This window comes from Hyperolius riggenbachi, chromosome 2 (genome assembly GCF_040937935.1).
Source record: "Hyperolius riggenbachi isolate aHypRig1 chromosome 2, aHypRig1.pri, whole genome shotgun sequence".
Taxonomy (NCBI): domain Eukaryota; kingdom Metazoa; phylum Chordata; class Amphibia; order Anura; family Hyperoliidae; genus Hyperolius; species Hyperolius riggenbachi.
In genome coordinates, this window is record NC_090647.1 from 95508508 (window position 1) to 95534234 (window position 25727).

The following is a 25727-nucleotide window of genomic DNA, read 5'->3' on the forward strand; positions in this document are numbered from 1 at the left end:
TTTCCTAACATGACTTGTTCTTGGTTGCAGCTGGCGTGGGTGCTGTACTGCGACCTCATATGTTTGGATTATGATGGCAATCTCCTGGATGCCTGTACATGTGCTCTAGTGGCTGCTCTAAGAAATGGTAAGACACAAGATGTATGACAGACCGCTTATGCCGAGACCACTATGTGTGAAGCAAAAACCGAATGCAGCATACATATCATTTGAATTGGCTACTAACAACGATTACAGTCCGGTCATTACTTCTAGCGCTCCCCTTTTCTTTTTTCTTGGTATACTAACAATGTTCACCTCCATGCGTATGCAAGTCCGCCCAGGGGCGTAGCAATAGGGGTTGCAGAGGTAGCGACCGCATCGGGGCCCTTGGGCCAGAGGGGCCCGAAGGGCCCTCCCTCAAATACAGCATTAGCTCTGTATTGGTCCTGTGCTCATAATAATCACTTCTATAGATACTTTGAATAGTGGTAATCATTAACAAGCTGTTCCCCATCCTCTTCTTGCACCTCTGACACTGTAATTGCCATTGGCAGGTTTTGGTGCGCCGTATCAATTGTTACGTATAGAGTGCTTGGGGGGGGCCCCATTGTAAAACTTGCATCGGGGCCCACTGCTCCTTAGCTACGCCACTGAGTCCGCCACATCCATGGAAACAAAGATGTTTGTCACTTAACGAGGAACTTTAACCTAGGATTGAACTTCATCATCCCAATCAGTAGCCAATACCCCCTTTCCCACCAGAAATCTTTACCTTTTCTCGATTAGATCATTAGCGGGGTCTGTATGGCTAATATTGTGCTGACCCCTCTTACACAGTGTGACGTCATGGCCAAGGTCCTGACAGTTTGCCGTTTGTGAATCTCATTTAATTGTCATAGAGCGGCTCCATGTCATGGAGCAGGGAACATGCCTCTGAGTCCCATCTGCCATAACCCCCCACCCCCCCACCCACCTCGGGTACACTTTAAGAAAGGTAACTGTATTTCAGTCAGTACTTTATACTGAACTAGTTGACATCACAGGGCAACTAGCGTGTTGGTCCATCTGTAATGCACATCTGTGTATGCCATTTATTTTTACTGAGTAATGGTTGTTTAAAATACATTCCAGTCACCCTTCCCATAGGAACAGTGAAATGCGATCCACAGGCTTGCAGTATCTGAGGGAATACTATGAGTAAATTGTTCCCTCAGCTCTGTATGGTATTCCTGATGCTTTGCTGAGCAGTCTGGGGAAGTCATTTCAGGGTTGTCAGACAGAGGGCCCTGTACAAGGCTGGCTCGTAACATCTGCCCCTCCGGTTGGTGAATGACGGGCACACGCCCTGTCTTGTGACCTATACAAAGCATCAGTCATAATAAACATGACTCTGCCTGGATTCCCTCTGCATTAATGCTAATGGCCTCTATTTCCATAGCACGACTGCCATCTGTTAAAATAAATGAAGAAACCGGCTTGGCTCAAGTGAAGTTATCAACCAGAAATGCCCTGAAAATCCACAAACAGCCTGTGTCCACCTCATTTGCCATGTTTGATGAGTAAGTATGTACTGATAATCCTGGAGAAAAGCATGTTCCTCTTTATTCCATGTGAGAATACTACCAGTGAGGTCTCAGTGGGGGAGATTTATCAAGAGCAGGACCCAGAGCATCCAGTTTTTTTTTTTTCATGTTTGCACTGGTTTCCTCCAGGTCCCCAAAACATTCCGGAAAGCTAAAGGAAACTAAGCACCTACTATATTTTTCGTCCAAAAAGGGTGAGAAAAAGTCCCTGCATCTTATATGCCTAATACAGGCAGTTGCCGACTTACGAATGCCCACCGATACGAACTGCTGACCTGCTGCGTTTTTGGGGACTCCCTGTATTAACCCCGTGTGTGTCCCTGTGTCCATTCCCCCTTGTGTCCCCTTTGCTGTCCGTGTAAAGTTACTAGCAGCGGCAGCTCACCTATCAGCTCCAGCGGTGATCACAGACCTCTCCTCTCCAGCGCTGCTCCTCTAGTGCTGGCTTCTGCTGATCTCGTCATCAGCAGATGCCGGCATTAGGGGAGCAGCGCTGGAGAGATCTGTGATTGCTGCTGCTTATAACTTTACACGGACAACAAAGGGGACACAAGGGGAAGTGGAATGGACACAAGGAAACAAATGGGGAAGATGCAGAGAGACACAAGAGGGAGAATAACGGAGAGGAGGACACACAGAGGAGACACAAGGGGAAGTGGAACCGGCAGGACGACACACATGGGGGACAGGAGGATGCAGAGGGGACACAAGGGGGAGTGGAACAGACTGGAGGATTCACATGAGGGGCACAATAATTGGGGCAGAATCCTCCATAAGGGAGGTTCATAAATGTAGTTGGGGGAAGGGGGTGACCGGCATTAGCTACCTTCTTGAATATGAATGATTACTTCGTTGTATGATTCAGATAATCATTTCCTATCTTCTGCAGTACATACATGCTCGTGGATCCCACAGGGGAAGAGGAGAGTTTGGCTACTGGGCTGATGACTATAGTGACAGATGAAGAAGGAAGGCTTTGTACTGTAAGAAAGCCAGGTAACTGTGAAAAAGTGTTTATTATATGTTATGCAAGTCTGTAATTCTACTTTTACAGCAATTGCTGAACTTTGGCGGTGACCAAATGCCTTGTATGTTGCAGTATTCCAATTAACATAAGTATATTAAATAGAGGTTTTATGTGTGGACTCCACAGCTCTGAATTTTTTTTTTTTTCCAAAAAGTAATACTGTTTTAGGTGGTCAGAACCTGGCCTTGAACTAAGGCTACAATAGCTTTCTGTACAGCATAAACAAAATTAGTGTGCTTTTTTTTCGAAACCTAACTGGATGCGCCACATTGGTTGCAACAATTCGTCCAAAATTGTTATGAAACAAAACAGAAGACATTTCAATTGCAAGCACTTTTACTTACCTGGGGCTTCTTCCAGCCCAATGTACACCGTGGACTTCCTCACTATCCATCTTGGCCGCTTTGTCCCTCTGCTGATAGGCATGGTGAATTTGCCTGTCTCCCTCAGTGTCAATCTGAGCACCCATTTCACAAATAAGTAATACTAACCTCTCCATAAGGGAAGTTTGTTAATAGTGTGTGTGTGTTTGGGGAGGATTTGGCAAACATTACTTATCTTGGTGCTCTGCCATCTTCTAAAGAGCAAACGTAAGAAAGAGCCAATCACACTCTTCTGGCACACCACCCTTAATCAGAAGAAAGGGGGATGAGGTGTGCAGGGCTTGTCTCCGGATACCACAGAGAGTAGTAGTAGTAGATCAAAATGGAAGTCCGCACCACCTCTTTAGGCTAAATCTTTGTTTTATTAGTATCAAAAGAACATTAAAAAGAACCAGTAGGCAAGACAGTCTGCTGTTTCGGGCTCCTGCCCTTCTTCATGTTGCCAGGTTCTGAATACATGTTCAAACACATCACATAGTTACATAGTTATTTTGGCTGAAAAAAGACATACGTCCATCGAGTTCAACCAGTACAAAGTACAACTCCAGCCCGTCCCCCACATACCCCTGTTGATCCAGAGGAAGGCGAAAAAAACCCCACCAGGCATGGTCCAATTAGCCCCAAATGGGAAAAATTCCTTCCTGACTCCAGATGGCAATCAGATAAAATCACATATATATATACACAAGAGCAACCAATCAGATTCAATATTCTAATAGGAGGACCTGATCAGGAACTGCTCATTTAAATATGACACTCCACCTACCCATGTATCTCTATGGGACATCAGTATCCATTATGAAACACTGGGCATATAGATTAAGGATCTGTTTCACCTCATGCAAAATAAATATGAATGCAGGTAATATCCCCAGATGTATCGCAAAGTTCCCCTGGCTATAGATCGCCTTCGCCTCATTCAAAAAGTGTATCACCAGTTTGTAAACAAACTTCGTGATACCTGTCCAATCAGAACGCTACACGCGTCCGCGTCACGGACCGTAATGCGTCAACCACTCTCGCGGTATTGATGCGGCCGTACAGCCGCAAAAAAGACGCCTGTTAAATGCCGGATAAAAGTACGCAATGTTAATGTAACCATGCGAACGTGCAAAAAACGATTATTCAATTGTTTCTGTAGTTGTTCATTAAGTATTCTGTCTGGATAGCCTCTCTGTCTAAACCTACCCACCATCTCAGCAAGTCTTGTATCCTGGTTATCTTTTTCACTGACAATCCTGTTTATTCTCTGAAACTGTCCTCCCGGGATGTTGTTAACCATATGTCTGGGATGAAAGCTGCTAAAATGCAGAATGGCATTGCGGTCTGTTTGCTTCCTGTACAAGTCAGTAAGCAATTTACCGTCTCTCTTGTATATCTTATTATCCAAGTACGAGATGCCCTCGAGGTCAAAATTGGCGGTCAACTTAATCTCATGACACTTCTCATGCAGCGAGTCAATAAATTCCAAAAGGGTCAAGTGTGGCCCCGCCCACAAACAAGACATCATCGATGTAGCGAAACCAACACCGTGCATGTCGGGAAAAAAGTGGGGAAGTATACACAAGGGCCTCCTCATAGAGGCCCATATAGAGATTCGCATATACAGGGGCCACACTCGACCCCATGGCCGTACCCCTACACTGCAGATAAAAACTGTCATTAAAAAGAAAATAATTCTCCCTCAAAATAATATTCAACATATTGACCAAGAATGACCTCTGGGCATCATCATAATCAGAATATGCAAAAAGATAATGCTCGATCGCCTCCACACATTAATAGAGTTATGTGTGTTCTTCTGGCTATATATTATCGCATTTGCTTCCCCAAATTGCATGTGGTTGTGACACACATTCTCCCCTTTGACATAGCAGTGTCTTGCCTGGGGTGAGCTTTTGTGTCTTTATTTTGACTTCTGATCGGCGTTTTTGCGCGTTCGCATGGCCGTATCGGTATTGCTTATTTATTGAATAATCGTTTTTTGCACGTTCGCATGGTTGCATTAACATTGCGTACTTTTATCCGGCATTTAACAGGCGTCTTTTTTGCGGCTGTACGGCCGCATCAATACCGCGAGAGTGGTTGACGCATTACGCATGGTCCAATTGATTGGTATGTCTGGTCATGCGTACGTTTGGCCGCGTCATAAGCGTCATTTGACGCGTACCTATCTTTGATTGGCCGGCTGAGGCATCCACGTGATATGGGTGTGTTGCGGTCCGTGACGCGGACGCGTGTAGCGTTCTGATTGGACAGGTATCACGAAGTTTGTTTACAAACTGGTGATACACTTTTTGAATGAGGCGAAGGCGATCTATAGCCAGGGGAACTTTGCGATACATCTGGGGATATTACCTGCATTCATATTTATTTTGCATGAGGTGAAACTGAGATCCTTAATCTATATGCCCAGTGTTTCATAATGGATACTGATGTCCCATAGAGATACATGGGTAGGCGGAGTGTCATATTTAAATGAGCAGTTCCCCATCAGGTCCTCCTATTAGAATATTGAATCTGATTGGTTGCTCTTGTGTATATATATGTGATGTGTTTGAACATGTATTCAGAACCTGGCAACATGAAGAAGGGCAGGAGCCCGAAACAGCAGACTGTCTTGCCTACTGGTTCTTTTTAATGTGCTTTTCATACTAATAAAACAAAGATTTATCCTAAAGAGGTGGTGCGGACTTCCATTTTGATCTACATCTTCTAAAGAGCAGACATGCAGGTCCCCATGGTGGTGTTGCGTTTCACCAACTACTACCATGCTTGCCAGGAGATGTAGTCCTTCAATGCGAGTACATCTCCTGGCTGGAGATGTGGATATAGCATGTACCTTTGTGATTACCTTAGGTAGCTTTGCCTCTGGTCAGGTGTGCTTTAAGATAATCTATTTTTTAAAGTGACCCTCCGCAAAAGATGCCGAGAATATTGTATAGGGAATTTTGTAGCACCTCAAAATTATCTGCTGTAGGAAATGTCTTCCGTTATCAGATCAAAAGCTTTCTCTCAGCCGAAACCTAATACAAATGATAGATTCCTTACAATGAACGTCAGCTTTGCTTTCCTATTGCAGAAATACCTTAGTGTGTGGTGCCTTCAGCCAGTTTGGTGGCTGAAATAGATCCTCTCCAGTAGCACATGCTGCTCTACATTGTGGCATAGTCTGAGGTCATAAACCCTGCCTATTTTCAGGTAAACTCTCTCAAATGATTGGTGCAGCATTGCGTCAAAATTAGTTGAGCTGTATGAAGCTGTCATATGTTTTTTCAGTTTTAAACAATACCAGCTTCAGAAATTGGTTGCATGAATCGGTCGGGCATGCTGCAAGATGTAGGGCAGACTTGCTCGTTCGGGTGCACGACGGTAACGGCAAGAGATATCTGGTTGAGCGATGAACGAAACCCCCCCCCCGGCGCTGTTTCCCCAGTGTATAAATGTACGTGTGCATTTATACATTACCTGTCGCGGTGCCCGTCTGTTGTCGGAATCCGCCACTCTTCCATTTGCCACATACATGCTGCTGGTGCATTGCACGCCTGCGCGTGACATTACACGCCGTGCCAGAGGAGTGTATGTGGCTAATGGAAGAGTGGCGGATTTGGAAGACGGAGGAGACACAGGACAGGTAATGTATGAATGCACAATTGTACAACGTTAAACACTAGGGAAGAGCGGCGAGGCAGCAGACTCTTTAAGCTAAGCAATGCATTTAGTGTGCTTGCTGAACACCGGCGATCGACAAAGCGATAGGACAATGGGACCCTATGGGAGTGATTCCACTATAGCGTTGTTTTAAATCAAACACAATGCCTGTAGCATTTTCAGAACAGTTGCTCTTTGAAGGAATGCTGAAAAATGATGCGCATTCCTTTAGAATCACTCGGTAAAATTTGACACCCCCCCCCCCAAATGATTTCCATATGAAGAAGTTATGATTATTTTTCTCTACCACTATCAACATCCTCGCAGGCATGATTTGTTTTTATGTTATATGAGGGTTTGGAGGGGGGAGTCTGTGTGCTCAGGTTGTGATGAAGGGAATCCCTCTCAAAAGCTAATCCTTCAAGTAACTACAGTTCATGTGAACAGAGGCGGGACAGGGTCCTCCAGCACCCAAGGCTGATACACCAAACTGCGCCCCTCCATCACTCCACCCCAGCCGTCACACACTGATTGCTATTAGACTAAGAGGTGCCACAGGGCCCACAACCTCTCCAACACCTTAAAGAGACTCCGTAACAAAAATTGCATCCTGTTTTTTATCATCCTACAAGTTCCAAAAGCTATTCTAATGTGTTCTGGCTTACTGCAGCACTTTCTGCTATCACAGTCTCTGTAATAAATCAATGTATCTTTCCCTTGTCAGACTTGTCAGCCTGTGTCTGGAAGGCTGCCAAGTTCTTCAGTGTTGTGGTTCTGCTATGAATTCCCGCTTCCAGGCCCCTCTCTGCACACTGCCTGTTTATTATTTAGGATTAGAGCAGCTTCTCTCTTCTCTCTTATCTTTTACAAGCTGGATAAATCGTCCTCTGAGCTGGCTGGGCTTTCACATACTGAAGAATTACAGACAATGGCAAAGCTGTTTGCAGGAGAAAAAAGAGCAGTCTGAAACTTCAGTGCATGAGAACTGCAGGGAGAAAGAAACACACAAATGATCTCTTGAGATTCAAAAGGAAGGCTGTATACAGCCTGCTTGTGTATGGTTGTATTTTCTATGTGTGGACATACAGTACATCAACCTACTTCCTGTTTTGGTGGCCATTTTGTTTGTTTATAAACAAACTTTTTAAAACTGTTTTTAACCACTTTTAATGCGGCGAGGAGCGGCGAAATTGTGACAGAGGGTAATAGGAGATGTCCCCTAACGCACTGCTATGTTTACTTTTGTGCGATTTTAACAATACAGATTCTCTTTAATATCTAGTTATCTGGCTTGCAGTCACTGCTATGTATCCCCTTTTCTTATTTCTCTCTGCTTAATACACAATTAGGAATGACAGCTGAATGAATTGTGCGCCCCCTCCTACACTGCGCCCTGAGGCTGGAGCCTCTCCAGCCTATGCCTCGGCCCGGCATGTGAACAATATGTTGCGCCTAGTAGCGGTACTGTACTGTAGGGCGCATGGATGCTGGCAGCACTGACCTATGGTATACCTGGTGAAGTATTATAGCATATAGACATAGTAAAAACAGATGGTGCCACGATTCAGTGCCATTTGGGAGCTAAAGCCTTCTAATACATGGAAGCATGATGGCAGGACTGTGATTTGGTTACAGTTGGTGTTGTACTCTGGTAACCAGGGCTGTGGAGTCAGTACAAAAATCAGACTCCCAAGTAAGTGAAACTACTGACTCCAGGTACCTAAAATTACTCTGACTCCTTAGTCTAATATTTTTCAGGGCTGTGGAGTTGAAACAAGGCAGGGCTTCACGGCACACACAGCATGTCGCCTGAGTTCAGCGCGGCTATAGCAGCAATGCTATAGTCCATGCCCCGTGTACAGGTAATATGAGGACCCGGTTATTGCCAGACCCTGAATTACATCTCCCTCAGAGTTTCTACGACTCGGAGGGGGAATAGTAAATCAAGCCGCTGGGAATTTGTGTGCAAGCAGAGTGAGTTGTCATTCAGCTCACCCTGCATCAAAATGATGGGCACCTGCTATGAATGTAGGACAAAAATCATCAGACTCCGTTTATGAAACCAGCGACTCCAACTTCACAGCCCTGCAGGTAACAGCTGTGGCATTAGGCCAGTGATGGCTAACCTTGGCACTCCAGCTGTGGTGGAACTACAAGTCCCATGAGGCATTGCAATATTCTGACAGTTCTAAGTATAACTCGGGAGGAAGAGGCATGATAGGATTTGTAGTTTTGTCACAGCTGGAGTACCAAGGTTAGCTATCACTGTTCTATACCATTCTACCCCCACCATTATAAATTGTTGTACTTTTCAGGTAACATATCTTCTGAATAGATGATCACTTTAATATTCCACTACATTCCCCTAATGCCTGCAATTAAGCGGCTTCCCTCTCTCCTCATCCACCAGGTGGCAGCGCTCTGTCTGCAGAAAAGCTTCAGGATTGCATCAGCCGAGCCATCACCAGACACAAAGCGGTCCAGAATCTGCTGGATCAAGTCCTGCTCAGCGTCCCCAAGGAATAAAGGAGACGTTGGTTGTAAAATGTATATGTAAAAAGATGTATTTGTTACAGTGATGCACACTTTTTCCTTTTTGTACTTAATAAAACAGTAAATTTTGTTATGTGTATAGAGTCTTCTATACAGTCACATGATCAGTCTATACACACCGAGGGTGGCTTGTACTTTACAGCTGCTTAAAACCCACTAAAAACCTCTTCCCCTGGGTAAAATCTCTAGAACCACTTATTGGAACGCACGGTCCACTGACTATCACCTCTACACGAAGATCGTTAGTGATGTGGGAGTGACGTGTTAAATTAACAGAGAAGGCATTTGTTGGCTGATGTGTTCAGGTGAGCGTCTCTCCTGTTGCTGGTGAAGGATGATCTCAGGATTTTGGATCGGTGGCGGAGCGTCGTCTTGATCTACTTCTTGATTGGCTGTCGGAATGAGGCAGGTGCGCTTGTGGTGCTTGTGCTGCTCCCATAGCCATTTGCTGCATTTGATGTTGCAAGAATTGCCACTGCAAACACAGGAGGGAGAAAGAGAAACAAAGTTAATCGCTGTAAACCATAGCAAGGCGTTAAGCACAGGAGGCACAGCATCCGTACAGGCACAGGCGTGTGAGAAGTCATGCAGCATCAGTGGTACCATAGCAACCGCAAATCAGACTGGCATCCTTTTTATTTACTAAAATGGCTTGCATTCTGCTATAGTCCAGTGATGGCTAACCTTGGCCCTCTAGCTGTGGTGGAACTACAAGTCCCATGAGGCATTGCAATACTCTTGACAGCTCTAAGCATAACTCGGGGAGGCAGAGGCATGATGGGATTTGTAGTTTTGTCACAGCTGGAGTGCCAAGGTTAGCCATCACTGTGCTATACCTTCAGCATGCACACGTGGCTTCCTGGCTGTCCAACACAAGAGCTGTCGGGAATAGCTGGCAGCAAAGAAAGGCAATGGATCCGTAGCATTGAATTATTTGTTTTACAGCAGCACAACACAAAGCAAAGACTGGGGGCAGACAGGTGGATTAGTGGTGGTGTGACTGGTTGAATGCAGGGTTCCTAGGAATTTTTAATCCAGGACAATGTTTTTAATAAAAAGTTCTTGTTAAATGCTGCACATTACTGTAGTCTCAACTGCTAATCTACTTACCCTTCAGCAACCCCCTCATATCAGATTTTTTTGTAAATATCTGCAGTTTGTATGTTCTCCCCACGTCTGTGGTAGTTTCCTGCTGGCACTCTGTTTTTCTCCCACATCCCAAAAACATACAGATAAGTTAGTGAGAAAATAAAGGGCTCCTTATGGTGTAATATTTCCATGACACTTGAGTGGATTGTAAAATAAATTAATTGTATACTCACAAAATTGGGTTACTAGATTAGGCAACCACTATTCAAGCAAGAGGGGCGTTTAGACCCCTCACAGGTAGTTAAGAAGATGTTGCTCCTTGTAGATACAGAAGGAAGATAGGGGATAGACCCCTCTACTGACGCTGGACTCAAAACTGTAGCAAACCAGTAGAACAGAGTCTCCAAAAAAAAAAAAAAAATATATATGTGTAATGTCATCCAAAAACATGTATTAGTACAACAAGATTGCAACCTTGTTGGGAGTACTAATACATGTTTTTCTATTACATTACCCATTTTCAGTGGGAGAGGTATTTGGTTCCTCTGTTCTACTGGTTTACTACAATACAGATAAGTTAACTGGCTTCCCCATAAATTGGCCCTAGACTATGATACATACACTACACCAGAGTTCCCCAACCCTATTCTCAAGGCCCACCAACAGTGCATGTTTTGCAGAAAACCACAAAGATGCACAGTGAGGTAATTTGTGTCTCAGCAGAGCTGATTACCTACCTCTGTGGATTTCCACAAAACATGCACTGTTGGTGGTCCTGAGGACAGGGTTGGGGAACATTGCACTACAGGATACATACATAGACATAGGACTATGGGAGGGATTGGATTGAGAGCCCTTCTGAGGGACAGTTAGTGACAAGACAATATACTCTGTACAGCGCTATATAAATAAATATTGTAAATCATGCCATAGCACTAAAACTGAAATGCAACACTGATTTGGCCTATGGGTGGTAAATGACCCCTATCCTTCTACCTTTGTTGGTATTTTATTGTTTTATCTGTACACCTCTCTGGGTAATTGCCACTGTAGGGGCCCACAGAAGAAATTTTTCTTTTTTAGTGAGCTAACTGACCTGATTGGGCAAAAATGCAAGTACAGTTCCCTGAGAAGCGGATCAGAAAACTTGGTAAGGGGGCCTTGGGGTCCTTTCACACTGCATCTGTGAAGTCACTGCCCATACAATTCTATGGGGCTGTTCACAGTATTGCATTGTAACTGATCACATTACTCTAACTTTGCAATAACATGTATGTCCAGTAGTTCATGCATCGTGCACAGTATGAATTCAGCCTGAAAGGGAAAGTCATTTGGCCAGTTTAACTTAAAGGGAAGGTTCAAGCAAAATAAAAAAAGAGTTTCACTTACCTGGGGCTTCTACCAGCCCCATGCAGCCATCCTGTGCCCTCATAGTCACTCACTGCTGCTCCAGTCCCCCTCTGGCAGCTTGCCGACCTCGGAGGTCGGCGGGACGCATTGCGTACATTTTTACACATTCCCGCTAGTGCAGGAACATCACCACATACATGTTTACGCGTTACTGGTTCAATGCGTTGAACCAGTAATGCGTAAAAATGTATGTGTTAATGTTCCTGCACTAGCGGGAATGTGTAAAAATTTACGCAATGCGTCCCGCCGACCTCCGAGGTCGTCAAGCTGCCAGCGGGGGACTGGAGCAGCAGTGAGTGACTACGAGGGCACAGGATGGCTGTATGGGGCAGGTAGAAGCCCCAGGTAGGTGAAACTCTTTTTTTATTTTGCTTGAACCTTCCCTTTAACTAGCGCTTCTTCCAGCCCCCTGTAGTTCTTTAGGTGCCTCACTGTTTTTCCGCACTGCTCCCTTTATCCGATGTAACCTCCTAAAGCTTCATGTGTGGCCGAGCCATGCGCCTCCTCCATCAGGCTTCCATGGCCAGACATGTTCTGCGCTTGCAATAGCCTGTGCCTAGCTCAGTCAGCCAGCTTTCAGAGGAACAGAGGGACCTGGACAGGGGGCTGAAAGAAGCCTCGGGTAAGTTACATGAAATGTGAACACTGGGGCAGGGTTTAAAAAAAAAAAAAAAAAAAAGTGCTAGGAGTAATGGAGCAGTTCCTTAAGCCCCCTCTACACCATTCAATTCCAGGCGTGACCGACCGAATTTGATTAGATCGATTAAATCCGACACGTCTGATCGGGATTCGATCGATCGTGTGATCGATTTGCATTGAAAACTAGCCAAAATCGATCACACAATCAATAGAATCCTGATCGGACATGTCGGATTTAATCGAATTAGATCCAATCGATCGTGCCCGGAAAATTATGTAGAGGGGGCTTTAGATGAAGCATTCTGAGCAATGGCTTCAGAATTGCTCCAATTGTCCTTGCACTGGATCTGATAAAATGTTATGCTAGATTCACCTGCCAGATAGATTTTTTTCCAACAGTAAATTGTATGGTGTGTACCGAGCAAGCCGTACCAGGAGGACATTTTTTTCAAACGAGGCGAGAAAGCTCATTGCAAAGCAGTGTGATTCATGGCATTGCACATGCACTTCTAGCGTGTGAGCATGCAGGGGCGGGGCCACAGCCCTCATTTTTTTTCTACTGGGAAAATGAACAGTTTATAGCTTTATGTTTAGGGTTTAGTATTTTATGAAGACTGATACTATTCTTGACTTCTCTCAGTAAAATGATGCTCACCGTGCTTAAATTTAAAATGGGGGGGGGGGGGGGAGTGCTTCTCAGGATTTGTAGATCATGGGACTATAGTAGGCAAATGAATCCTACAAACTTGACCTGTTGACTTGTGTTCATTAAACATTGTCTCTGTCGGGTGGGGAAAAAAAACGATGTGTGAATTTATCTTCGGATTGTGCTGCGTCATTTCTCCATTTCCCAGCAACTCCATCCTTCTAATATGTATTCCTTTCTAACAAACTACTCCCCTTCTATGTCCAGCAGCCCACGGACCTTAACACCCTTCCTTCCTAACGGAAAAAAAAGATTATATATATATATATATATATATATATATATATATATATATATATATATATATATATTTTTTTTTTTTTTTTCTACATTCCTCTCCCACTAGTATCTAACCGTCTCCTCTCTACCAATGAAATCTCAGGTGCTGAGAGTACCCAAAGTCTTTGTAAAAAACAATTGTTCCCAGAATGAAGGGACCAAATGTTGTATCATCTCCTGCTGTTTCAGCAACCCTATCAATTAAATAGATCCTGTCCCAAAACACAGTGTTGAATGGATTTAATTTGAGTAGTAGTTTTCAAAAGGGACTGAGACCTGACCCTCAGCTGCTGTGCAAGTCAGAAGTCAAGGACCCTGATCAGTGCGAGTCTGAGACTGTCTATGCATACAGGTAGGTATCTGGAATATAAAACCAGTACATTGTGGTAGCTGCTCTCCTATGTGCTGCATAGACACTCCTGTGTACAATTGACAAGGTGTGCTAAATAACCTTACAGTGGCAGAAGACAACCTACAGTAATAGTGGATACAATGTGAACTGTATTACCATAGGAAGTAGTTAAAGGACAATTGTAGCGAGAGGTATATGGAGGCTGCCATATTTATTTCCTTTTAAACAATACCAGCTGCCTGGCAGTCCTGCTGATCTATTTGGCTGCAGTAGTGATCTGTTGCATGCTTGTTCAGGGTTTATGGCTAAAAGTATTAGAGGCAGAGGATCATTAGGCAACTGGTATTGCTTAAAAGGAAATAAGTATGTCAGCCTCCACATACCTCTCACTACAGTTGTCCTTTAAGTCAAACTCTATATCTGGTTTAAAGAGGGCTTGTATTATAGCATGGCTATAATTACTAGGTAATCCCTGGCAGTGTTGTTCCAGGGATTTTATCGGACTGCCACCTGCCATCAGATGGAAAGGATTTTTTCTCTTTTAAGGCTAATTGGTCCAAGCCTTGTAAGGGTTTTTTTTGCCTTCCTCTGGATCAGCTGGGATATGTAAGGGAATAGGGAATAGTGTTATGCTAGTACCATACCTTCTGGTTGAACTCTATGGACATATGTCTTTTTTTTTTCAACCCAACCTCTTATAAAAGCTAGGTCTAGGAGTTCCCCACATGCAGCATTTATTAGGGGTTGCAGCATGCACTTGCCTTAATTCTGGGAATACACAAATCTTATTTTGCTTTAAGTATATGCTTAATGTATAAGGGTAAGCATGGCTCTATAATCCGTACACTACAGTAATAACATATAGATTTCCTTTCTTTGCTGCAGTGTCCATCTGTTGTGGATTACTTGTATATGTGGCTTTTGCTGCTGCAGTTGTAAGGCAGGAGAGAGGTTCTGGTATGGGCGGTTTTGCCCGGGTCTAGTCACAGTAGAGCTGAGCTGGGGTAACACTATAGAGAGGAGAAGGGGAAAGTAGGCAGGTCAAACGGCAACAGTGAAGGTCAATATAGGATTAAACAGAGACTAAAACTGGTCTGGGTTGTCTATAATTACAGCAGGTTAGTCACAATATCAGTCTCCTGGAGCTGCTGGCACAGTGAGTGAATTCATCAGAAAAAGCCAACATACAAGGAGTGTGACATGACTGTTACTGACCCCTGAGGTAAGAACTGTGGCTATTCGAGGACGAACAACCAACAATAAGAGATCAATGGAACATTGGGTGCTGTTCTGCGCTAAAGGCCTCAAGTTTTTTAATCAATCAGATAGCTAAAAATTATTGAGTACAATGCATTTAACCCTTTAGGCTTGCGAGTGCTCCAGGCCAATTTATTTTAGCACGTTTTTATTTCTTGTTCTATTTCCTTGCTTTTAATTCGTACTGCTGTAATGTGTATTTATGGCCACTTGTCACTAGGGGGCACTGTGAGACAATAACCAAGTACTTCTGCTATCAGTTTCTATATTTTCTGATAGCAGAAAGAGAGATCAAAGCATTCCAAGAATTTACAGCACGAGTTCTGCTGACTGAAGCCAAAAGTAGCGCTCTTATCTCAAACTAGATAACACTATTGAAGCTGCTACTAGGTTAAAAATAAGGATATCAGTCAGTGGACTGATGGAAATATTGATCAAATGTTGATGGGGGGGGGGGGGGGGGAGGTTGGTGGGATCAACAGCTGCACAGAGTTGTACTGTTCCAACTGCACAAAGCTAGCAGGGTCAGTGGCTTACACTGAAAAATCCTTTATAGTGGTTCTCATTCAACCAATGTGTTTGTAGAGTAGAGGTAAGTCAATTTAGCCAACCTCACAGAGTAGTTTAGTTGTACCACCAATAATTCAACATTAAATGACTTTAGGAAACAACCCTAGTATTTACGTATGGATAATGGAATCCAACAGCAGCCACCTTAGTGTCTGAAAAACTGCTGTGCAATGCCAGGCTGTAAAGAGGGGATCAGGGTAAGATAGAGTTAGGAGTGGCATAAGGGTCTCAGGGTACGTTAGGTTTGGGCCATGAGGTTATCAACAAAATAGAACATGGGTGTTTGGGATCCGTTAAATGGTTAAGCTTAGGGGGCGGGGACTGGGGGCCATCTTAGTGGCACAGGAGTGATGTACCCCTGACGCCTCAGGCAGCAATCAGCTTGTCAGATCAATTTGGCCTGCCAAGAGCATTGTTTTCCACACTCACCCCGCCCCCCCACGTAACATCACTCCTGCACCGCTAAGTCGGCCCTCCGCCACCCCCAAACACATTCTCAGATGCTAACATAAGCCTCCCCTAACCCCAATATATGCTGGTCTTCATAACAGTTTAAACTATACAGTAAATATTTAGATGCCAAAATGTAGACATATTGGCTCCAAATGCAATAGGTAGTCAAATCTATGCCACAAAATTCATTGCTTTACACTTGTTGACCTGAAGTCATCCCACCAGGAGAGGGCTGCACTGTTTCTAAACACAAGCTTCTCTCCTGAGAGATAGCACTGTGATCTGATAAGCTGTCCTCTGGTTCCCTCTACCAGGCACAACACAAACTTAAAGGATATCCGAGTCAGAAGGTAAAAATGAATCTTTACTTACCTGGGGCTTTTTCCAGCTTCTAGCAGTCTATGTGGTCCCTCGCTGCAGTTCCACTTGCCCTCCAGTGAGCCACTAGCACCCCCGTGGCTGGGAGCATTCTGCGCTTGCGCAGTTCAAAAAGACTTTAACAGTATGCTCCCGGCCTCAAGAGTCTGATCAAGGGAGGTGCGCAGACATGCTTGCGGATGCGCAGAAAGAAGCACTTGACCACAGCTGTGGTCAGTGATCTTACAGAGAAGTTAGCAGCGGACTGGATGGCAGTGAAACTGCAGAACTGCATTGAAGACCCACATGGCCTTCTAGGGGCAGGAAGAAGCCACAGGTAAGTAAAGATTAACTTTTACATTTCAGATCGGATGTCCTTTAACATTATTGATATTGGCCTCAATTCACTAAGCTTATCTCCTGTCTTTAATAATGTTTCTAGAGTTATCACCATGGTTGTATTCAGGAAACGTTTTACCCCAGGCAAACCTAAAGTTAACTCTTCTGTCTTTAAGTTAAGGAGAGATCACTAAAGTTAACTCTTCAATCCTTAAAAAAACTCCAGAATTCTAAAGTTTAAGACAGGCTGTTAATTGACTGCATGTGAAAATAACTACAGAGGACGTAACTTAAATACAAAGGAGATAACTTAAGGAATGAAGTATCTGTCCTATATTTAAGATTTTTATTTATCCGGGTTATTGTATAGCCAAGAATGCAGCTTTATCTGGATACATTTGCCACAATCTTACAAATATAAAACCTTTAATTTAAAGTGGGATAAATCTCTGACATAACATTCAATAAAAATGTGTTTTCCTACTTTTTATTACCCATACATTTTTCATATTTGTTTTTTTGCACAAGTAATATTGTATGTTTACAAATAACCAAAGTACAGTTAATCTGCTGTGAAAGCTGCCATTGCATTTTATTACATAGCTGCTGTATTTATATATTAAAATATATCTAGTGATTACTTCTCAGCTCTTTCTGCTTCTCAGCTTAGTACAGCGGTTTGCTGATGTTTACTAAATGTATCGGACAAAGGAATGTAAACAAAAGAGAATGTTATCACCTTTTCGAATGGCCAGAAGCTTTCCACTGAAGCAAGGAGCTTTCCACTGAAGGAAAAAGTGCTGTGTTTCACTGTTTGAATGCTATTCTGCTACAATTCTTTTTGTGGTCATAGATTTTATGCTGTAAATAATCTTTTAGACAAAAAGAGGAAATGCTGAGTTTCATACCACTTTAAATGTGGCAGTTACTGAGAATAGGTGGTCTTGTGCTGTAGACTGACACAGACATCCTCCACATGCAACAGCAAAGTAAACTAGGTGGACTATTTCAGTTACATGTGGGTACCTCAAGGTATGCAATAAGTGCTGGACTTTTTTTTTATTATGTATGTCATAAATCGATCCTGGATTGAATGCTTAACTATGTCATGAAGATTTTCTACAAATAAAACAAATGCAAATTATGTAAAATATCTATTTTCATAAAAGCTTTTTTAAAAATGACATTAAATAAAACTATAGTTCTTTCCGTTTACACATAGCGAAGTAGAAAATACAGCAAATATTACAGTTCATATACAGCAGAAAAAAAACAAAAAAAACAAACAAACGTGCTTAAAATGGGATTGTAAATCAATAATATAGCTTGTCTTTAAAATAATGTTATTCTATATTAATGACATTTCTATAAACATTACTGCATAAGAACTTCTGAACAGCAGATGGCAGTATACCCCCAATACAATCTAATAATATGTAAAACAATTGAAGGCCAAAATTTATATTTGAATATTTTGTCCACATTTTGACAAGGGAGAAGAATATATGGATTCAAGTGGAAATCCAGACCATTTTTTTTTGTAATGGACAACTGTAACCTTTAAAAACAAAAAAAGTTTGCCTAAATGGAGGGAAGGCTCTTGAACCCTTAGAGTCTTTCTGTTCCTCACTGTATCCTTTCAATCCACCGCTGGGCACTCTCAAATCTGCATGCTCTGTACTTCCATACCTTCAGCTTCCGATCACATGACATGCATTTGGAGCCAGAGGTATGCTGCATAGAGCAAGCGGCTGTCAGGAAGACGAGGAGTCTTGAAGCAGTGCTGGAGCAGGTAAAATATTAAACTTCTCCACTCAGGGCTTATTTACCATAAGGCACTGTAGGCTTGTGCCTACAGGTGCCTGATGATGGAAAGACGTCTCACTCTCTTCTCCCAGTGCCTCCCTCCCTTTTTCCCTATGCAGAGTTCCGAGCAGAGCGTAAATAAGAGCTTTCTCACCCTGCTCTCGGCATTCCACTGAAGAGGTCTTCCTTCAGTTGGTGGCACCTCTAGCTGCTAAATATTGAGGGCATGTTCGGTTACCTAATGCCAAGGGACACCTGTAGCTACCTATGATGGGCAGGGAAAGTAAGAGAGAAGTGGCAGCTGGACAGCCAGCACACTTGTGGTTCGGTGGGGGTTTGTAGGTTCGTGGAGGGCAAAGTCTAGGGTGCCAAGACATCTGTGCCTAAAGGTTTCTGTGATGTAAATCTGGGCCTGGCTCCACTGCACTACTCTGCAGAAGGGGGAAGAGCAGGTCCCCCATGGTCACCATATTAAAAACAATTTGTTTGAGACTGTTCAATATATGTAAGTTATATTAAACAATTTGACCCACAACTTAAGACTTTGGTTTCGATTTTGGCCCTTTATGTGATTGCGTTTGACACCCCCTGCTCTAAGGGATCCAGAGCCTTCCCTTGTCTTAGGTGAGTAACTTTTTGTTTTTAAAGGTTACAGTTATTATTTAAGGTTTAGGATAAGACTAGAAGTATTTAGTACCTTTTCATGTTTTGTTTTTGCACTGTTTCTGTTAGGAAGGTTTCTCCTCTCTTCCTGCCTGCATTACAAATGGCGCCAAGAACAGGAAATAAAGGGTAGTGGCTAGGTATGCTCAACTTCGGATTCTGGTGAAACCCGGAGAGTTGCTATACGGATTTTCACCCTCCTAATTACAATCAGCTGTGCGGGCTGGGCGTCAATCTTACCTCTCTGACGTCTTCTTCGGTCCGTCACTCGGCTCCTCCCACGATGCACTCCAATCCGGCATCATGTGACTATACACTTCCTCCTTCAACCCGGAAGGAGGAAGTGTTTGTACTCATGTGACGCCGGATTGGAGCGGATCGTGGGAGGCGCCGAGGGACGGACCGAAGACAGTCAGAGAGGTAAGATTGACCCCCTTGCCCAACCCATTGTAATTAGGAGGGTGAAAATCCGGATAGCAACTATCCGGGTTTTACCCGAATCCGAAGTTGAGCATCCCTGGTAGTGGCAGCACACACTCAAATAGCAATACACATCTGACAGATATTCTACCAAGGCATGATAAGTGAAATGCAAATATGTTTTCCTTGCATTCAAATGTCATGTAAATGTTATGCATCTTGAACCTGGACCAATACAAATTGTCAGGGAGTTATTCTAATTGGTCCAATTTCCTGCTGCATATAATGTACATGGAATTGAATGCAAGGATAAATTACTGTATTTGTATCTCATTGATCATCCCTAGTTCTAACCATTCCTCACATGATCGAAGACTAACATAAAAAGTAGATTTTGACTAGAATTGAAGTGGACCTGAATTTACCAAACCAAAGTGCATCCATTGGTTTAGCTGCGTTATAAATATTAGTCTTCCTTACATCCCCCTAGGGTATGTTTACAGTTCACTTCCAAGAATTAATCTGCCAGCTCTCCTGAACCTCCATGCAATAACAGTAGTGAATAAAAAATAAAAACACTATAAAAACATGAATGATGTGGTTTACGTACAGTATGTGGTCATGTGACCTTTGTTGAGCACAGACTGCTAAAGTCCCTCTCACACACTCTCCTGGAGTCAGGTTGTCTTTTCACAGCCCCACCCATAGTGCATAATAGGAGGGAAGGAAGGGGAGATACAGAGCAGGAAAGTGGGGGTAGCCACACCCAATCACATCAGGCAATGCAGGGAGAGGGGGCGTGTCTGTGCCAGACACTTCCTCTCACATGGGGTGCTGAGAGAGGAAGTGAATTGCAGTGCCAGCCATGAAATACCCTGCAGGAGGATGCTGAATGGCATAGTGGGTTACAGTTGCAGAGAGTGAGAACAGACCACACACTCTCCCATAACATAATGCAGGGAGCTATAATATTGCAGAGCTCACAAGGTGGTGGTGTCACAAGATGATGGTGGTGGTGGGTGGCCAACCAACCGAATGCAGGTTACACAACCTGCCTACATTAACACCATTTATTTATATTCATTTTATTTGCCCTCACTACGGATGGTGTACTGTACAGGGCAGCCCTCCAGGATACATCCCATTACGTATGGAGTCCTGCAACAAGCAACATAGTGTTTTCTCAGAAAGAATGGTACCTCTGGGAATCATAACAGTGCATACATACATCATTTCCACTTATTGATATTTAATCTGGGAGACTGAGCTGCCAGTAGGTCTTTAGGATTTAGCCTTGGAATACCGAAAAAGAGTTGGCAGTAAATTGGCAATCTTGAGAGGCCAGGGTCTTCCACTTTTGCTGCATGACTTTTGACTGAGTCTCAGTGAGTAGAGTGCGGTCAGGTTGTGAACTGGAGAAGGTTGTAAATGGGTAACATGAATACGTACCAGCTGTCTGCTGAGGCATAAATCCACCTACTCCCAGATTAATGACAGCTGCTTGCTGAGAAGATAAAGTCTGTTCTTGGCTGTTAGAGGCTTGTTCCATTCCCTGAAAGGACGGAAACAAAAAACAAAACAAAAAAGCAGATGACTTGTAATCCCTTTTCACGATGTATCTAATAAACAAAGATTATTAAAGGGACCCTGAACAGGTTACAAAATCAGAATTTTCACTTACCTGGGGCTTCCTCCAGCACGCCGTAGGTCCCCCGGCTTCCTCCTGGCTCCATCCCTGGTCCCAGCTCCGTTACATGGCGACGTCGGCCTGAAGTCGTCAGGGCTGCTTCCCGCCGAGGACGATACACGTCATCATGCTGGCCGGCTACCCATCATCACTCCGACCGGTGTGAGAGTCCTGCGCATGTGCAGTCCAATCTTAGAGAACCGCGTATGCGCAGGACTCACACGGCCGCCGGGGTGATGTGTAGCCTGCCGGCGTGATGACACGTATCGTCCTCGGTGGGAAGCAGCCCTGATGACTTCAGGCAGAAATCACTGTGTAATGGAGCTGAGGCCAGCAGGACCTCACGGGTTATGGCGTGCTGGAGGAAGCCCCAGATTTTGTAACCTGTTCAGGGTCGCTCTAAGAAACAAATACTCTAAGTCAAACTTTATTCTAGAGTACTCATTCATTATGTATGAAAAATAACCTGTATCCAAAAACTCCTCACTCTGAGGGCCCGTTTCCACTTGTGCGGATCTGCATGCAGATTTGCATAACCAATACAAGTGGATGGGCCTGTTTCCACTAGTCAGAAATCCTGTGCGGTTTTGTGTGCAGGAAAAATCTGCATGGCAGAGCCATCAGAATTCACACACCGCCTTGCAGTGTGCGATTCGCATACAATGTATTTCATAGGAAATTCGCATGCGTTTTCGTATGCAAATTTTACTGCACATTTGCGGGCGTTTTCGCATAAAATCAATGTAAAAGCACACAGGCACTGACATGGTTAAATTCGCATACTTACTAACATATGAGAAAACGCCCGCGAATTTGCGGTAAAATTCCCAGAAACTATGGTACTACCTTTTATCTTAAAGCACACCTGACCTGAGAGCACATTGCCTGGCTGTCCTGCTGATCTTCTGCCACTAATATTTTAAGCCATAGACCCTGATCAAGCATGCCAATCCGGTTTTTCAGATGTAAAGGCTGAATGGATTAGTCCCATGCTTGTTTCAGGATTCAAACACTACGTTTTTTTTTCTGTTTTATATCATTACAGTTTTCAGATGTCTGCAGTGTGACAAGGGTACAGATGTACAATTTGTTACTCGATTCCATGTCCCCTGTGTACATCAGCATCAATTTACAAATGCTCACTCACTTTCCTCATAAATATATATTAGTGAGTGTACAATACTAAAAAAAACAACAAAAAACATGCCAAAGACTAGATAGTCTCATCAGTTTATTCAACTTGTGTAACAATCACGTATCCCCTTTGGACAGCATCATGGAAGAATTCACATGCCTAAAAACTAAATATTGATTTCCATCTCTTGACACAGAGCCATAGCTGCTCCAGGTGTTTATAATTAAAAATGACCAGCTTGTAGTTCTCATATCATTTCCTGATAATCTGACCACCCTTGTATTAATGATTATGCCAGAAGACGCACGGTTTCATATGTTTTTGTTCTACCAAAAGGAATTTCGGTAAATATTGAATTATTTTAATCCAAAATATGATTTAGTTGCTGGTTCTAATTTAATATTTCAATGCGATTTTTACTCACATGGATCTATCTGCCTTACAGGAGCGCCATACTGCTTATGTGTAGTTAAGGTGCCCATACATTTAGTGATTTGGGGACATTATTGAATCTGATGGTCAATTGGCCGCCAAGTCTACAGATGTATGGCCTCCTTTAGAATTAGGCTAGGTTCACAATTAGCCTAAAATCAGTTCGCTTTATGGAATGGACCAACAGACCGTATGTTAAAGGGACCATGAACAGCAGTGTAAAAAGCAAATCTGCACTCACCAGGGGGCTTCCTCCAGCCTCCCTGTAGCCCACCTTCCTCCAGGTCCCTCGGTGTCCTTTGGGTCCCCTCATGGGTCCTGCTGGCGGTTCCGGCAGGTGCGCAACTTCAGCTAAAGTCAAGCATGTGCAGCCTGTCCAGGCCCCCGGCACACCACCGTGCCCATCACTGTAAGGGTCCTGCACATGCTCGGAAAGACTGAACCATGCATGTGCAGCACCCTTACGGCGACCGGCTCGATGACGCGCCGGGAGCCTGGACGAGCCACACCTGAGGAAGGGCGACGCCCGAAACATGTCGTGTGCCTCTGTCAGCTCTGTATGCTGTTAATACAGTTCATTTGAGAAGCCTTCAGTGTGCCGTTTCCTTTACACTGTGTTGTGCAGGAGTGGTGTACCGGCAGGAACTGGCTTCGAGGTCTAGAATCACAGACATGTGCATACACTGGTGAGGAGAGTGTGTTTTTTCTTGATGGGCCGCACATGTGCTACTTCAGCCAAAGTCGCCAGGATTTCGAGCCGCCAGCAGGATCACGGAGGGGACCCAGAGGGACCGCGTGCGCTAAGGGGGGCTGGAGGAAGCCCCAGTTAAGTCCATACTTGCTTTTTCTCTGCTGCTCAGGGTCCCTTTAAAGGGAACTGAGCACCTGCAAATGTTTTTCTTTCAAATGTACCTCCCAATAAGGGAGGTTCTTAATAAAGTGTGCCATTGGGGGGCGGGGGTTGATATGCGCATCATTACTTATCTTTGGGGTGTTGCTCCTCTGCCCCCAAGTCTGCCCCATCTTTTCCAGGAAGATACCGCATCGGCTGCATTTCTAACTTCCTGCCATACGGACTAGGGGCCAGAGAAGCAGTACCTTGTAGATAAGTAGTGATGCTGACCCTAACCCCCTCAGGGCACACTTCAATATGAACCCCTCTTATGGTGAGGCTCATTTAACAAAAAAAATTTTTTCAGGTTCTCAGAGTTGCCTATAAGCCTTGGACACGTCCTGACATGTCCGTTTCGCCCACTGTAATGACAGGATATAAAGTCCCGTCATGAATAATTTTTGCAGACACCAGACGGAGGTTGTACATGTCCTAGATAGCAATGTTATCTATAACTTGTCTGTGACAACAACAGAGTGGCGAGAATTTTGGGGTCGTGCCATAAACTGTAATGGCAGGATCCCATTCTAATGCGAACCTATCCACACATCAAGTCAGCCATGAAGTAACAGTGACTCTATGTGGTAGTGTAGAAGTATCATGTTTGGGATGTTTTGGAAAAAACCGGCAGACGGGCATTACTCCCCACACAATCCTCGTATCTGCAGAGAACAGCGCCATCCCAAATTAATTTTTTAATGCATAATTATTACTGGCAGCTCTCTTTTCGGGGATTTCACAAAGCCCATTTACAGCTGTGTTTAGCTTAGTAAATATTAGCAGTAAAATTTACTTAGGCATGTATGTAAACACACTGGCACAGTAGTCTTACCGATGGTAACAGTCCCATCTGGTCTCCTGGCTGCTGGGGACTGGACATGGCTGTCTGCTGGGACGGCTGCGGTGAATACTGGGACAGCTGCGGCTGTTGTTGCTGCATTGGGTTGAATATGAGTGAAGCACCAGGAAGCTGTTTCAAAGACGACACCCAGTTTGAGAAATGTGCAGAGCACTTTGGTGAAAAATACAGTCACAGAATACACTGAAAATAAAACTGACAAACTGAGTTTGGCCAGTTACAGACAGTTATAAACACATCTTCATGGCAGATATCACAGGATACTTTTAGGGCTGGTTTACAGTGAATGCACTGTGCCAGCCATTCTCTGCACATTCTGTGTAATGGCGACGGATCTGCTGTGCACTGAAAAGCCATGACATTGGCCACGATTCACTAAGCTCATCTTCTGTCTATAATAACGATTCTGAGCTGTTTTTACTGTTTCCACCATGGTTATAAAGCATTTAGTGTTCATTAAACAATTTACCTCAGGCAAACCTTAAAATAAGCATCCTGTCCTTAAGTTAAGGAGTGATGTCCAAAGTTAAGGTTTCAATCCTTAAAATAACGACAGAATCCCAAAGTTAAAGACAGGATGTTAATTCACAGAGAGGAAAGCAAGTGATAACTGTAAAGTGTGTGAGGAATTATCACCTGGCCTGAGCTGTCATCAACACACGCGCATATATATATATATATATATATATATATATATATATATATATACACACACACACACGCTCACTCCTTCCCTGGCTGTCCTACACAGGCTAGCTGTAATCGTCCTGGCAGCACTACGGGGGGTGGGGGGCAACATCCTGCCTGGGTATGCTCCTCCCCTCATGTAACTACAGAGATGACAACTGAATGACTGGAGTGATAAGACAACACTCTCACTTAAAAGCTTATCGCTACATGTTAATAAGGCAAGCTTCTTTAGTGAATTAACACTTAAAATACTGATTGATGTGTGGTGATACGTTTTGACCTGCCTTATCACTAGTATGATCTTAGCGAATTGTGGCCTTTGTATTGTCAATACACCTGGGCGTCAACTGATGCATTCACAGTAAAGCAGCTGTCAGGGTATCTCAATAGAACACAGAAATTTGGCAGTACAAGAGGGACCTGCACAACAACATGCAGGTGATTTTAAATGCTTTTCCTGATTAGCCTTCAGTAAACAAATCAATCTGCAACCAAGTGCCATTGAACATTATT

The 25727-nt window shown here is 43.8% G+C and overlaps 2 protein-coding genes across 4 annotated transcripts in view; one reads left to right on the forward strand and one right to left on the reverse strand.

Moving 5' to 3' along the window:
* Window positions 1-9248, forward strand: part of EXOSC8 (exosome component 8) — a 30152-nt gene extending 20904 nt beyond the window's left edge. Inside the window, exons 8-11 of the mRNA XM_068267092.1 lie at window positions 31-127; window positions 1421-1541; window positions 2455-2561; window positions 9037-9248. Coding sequence (XP_068123193.1) covers window positions 31-127; window positions 1421-1541; window positions 2455-2561; window positions 9037-9152 — 441 coding nt within the window. The 3' untranslated portion in view covers window positions 9153-9248. The remainder of the gene's footprint in view (window positions 1-30; window positions 128-1420; window positions 1542-2454; window positions 2562-9036) is intronic.
* SUPT20H (SPT20 homolog, SAGA complex component) overlaps window positions 9165-25727 on the reverse strand; it is a 148324-nt gene continuing 131761 nt past the window's right edge. For 2 of the 3 annotated variants that reach the window (XM_068267089.1, XM_068267090.1), the window contains 4 exons: window positions 24498-24635; window positions 20969-21071; window positions 14561-14664; window positions 9165-9654 (listed from right to left, as the gene is read on the reverse strand). In XM_068267089.1, the coding sequence (XP_068123190.1) occupies window positions 9520-9654; window positions 14561-14664; window positions 20969-21071; window positions 24498-24635 (480 nt within the window). In that variant the 3' untranslated portion in view covers window positions 9165-9519. The remainder of the gene's footprint in view (window positions 9655-14560; window positions 14665-20968; window positions 21072-24497; window positions 24636-25727) is intronic. The other variant, XM_068267091.1, reaches the window with a different exon arrangement.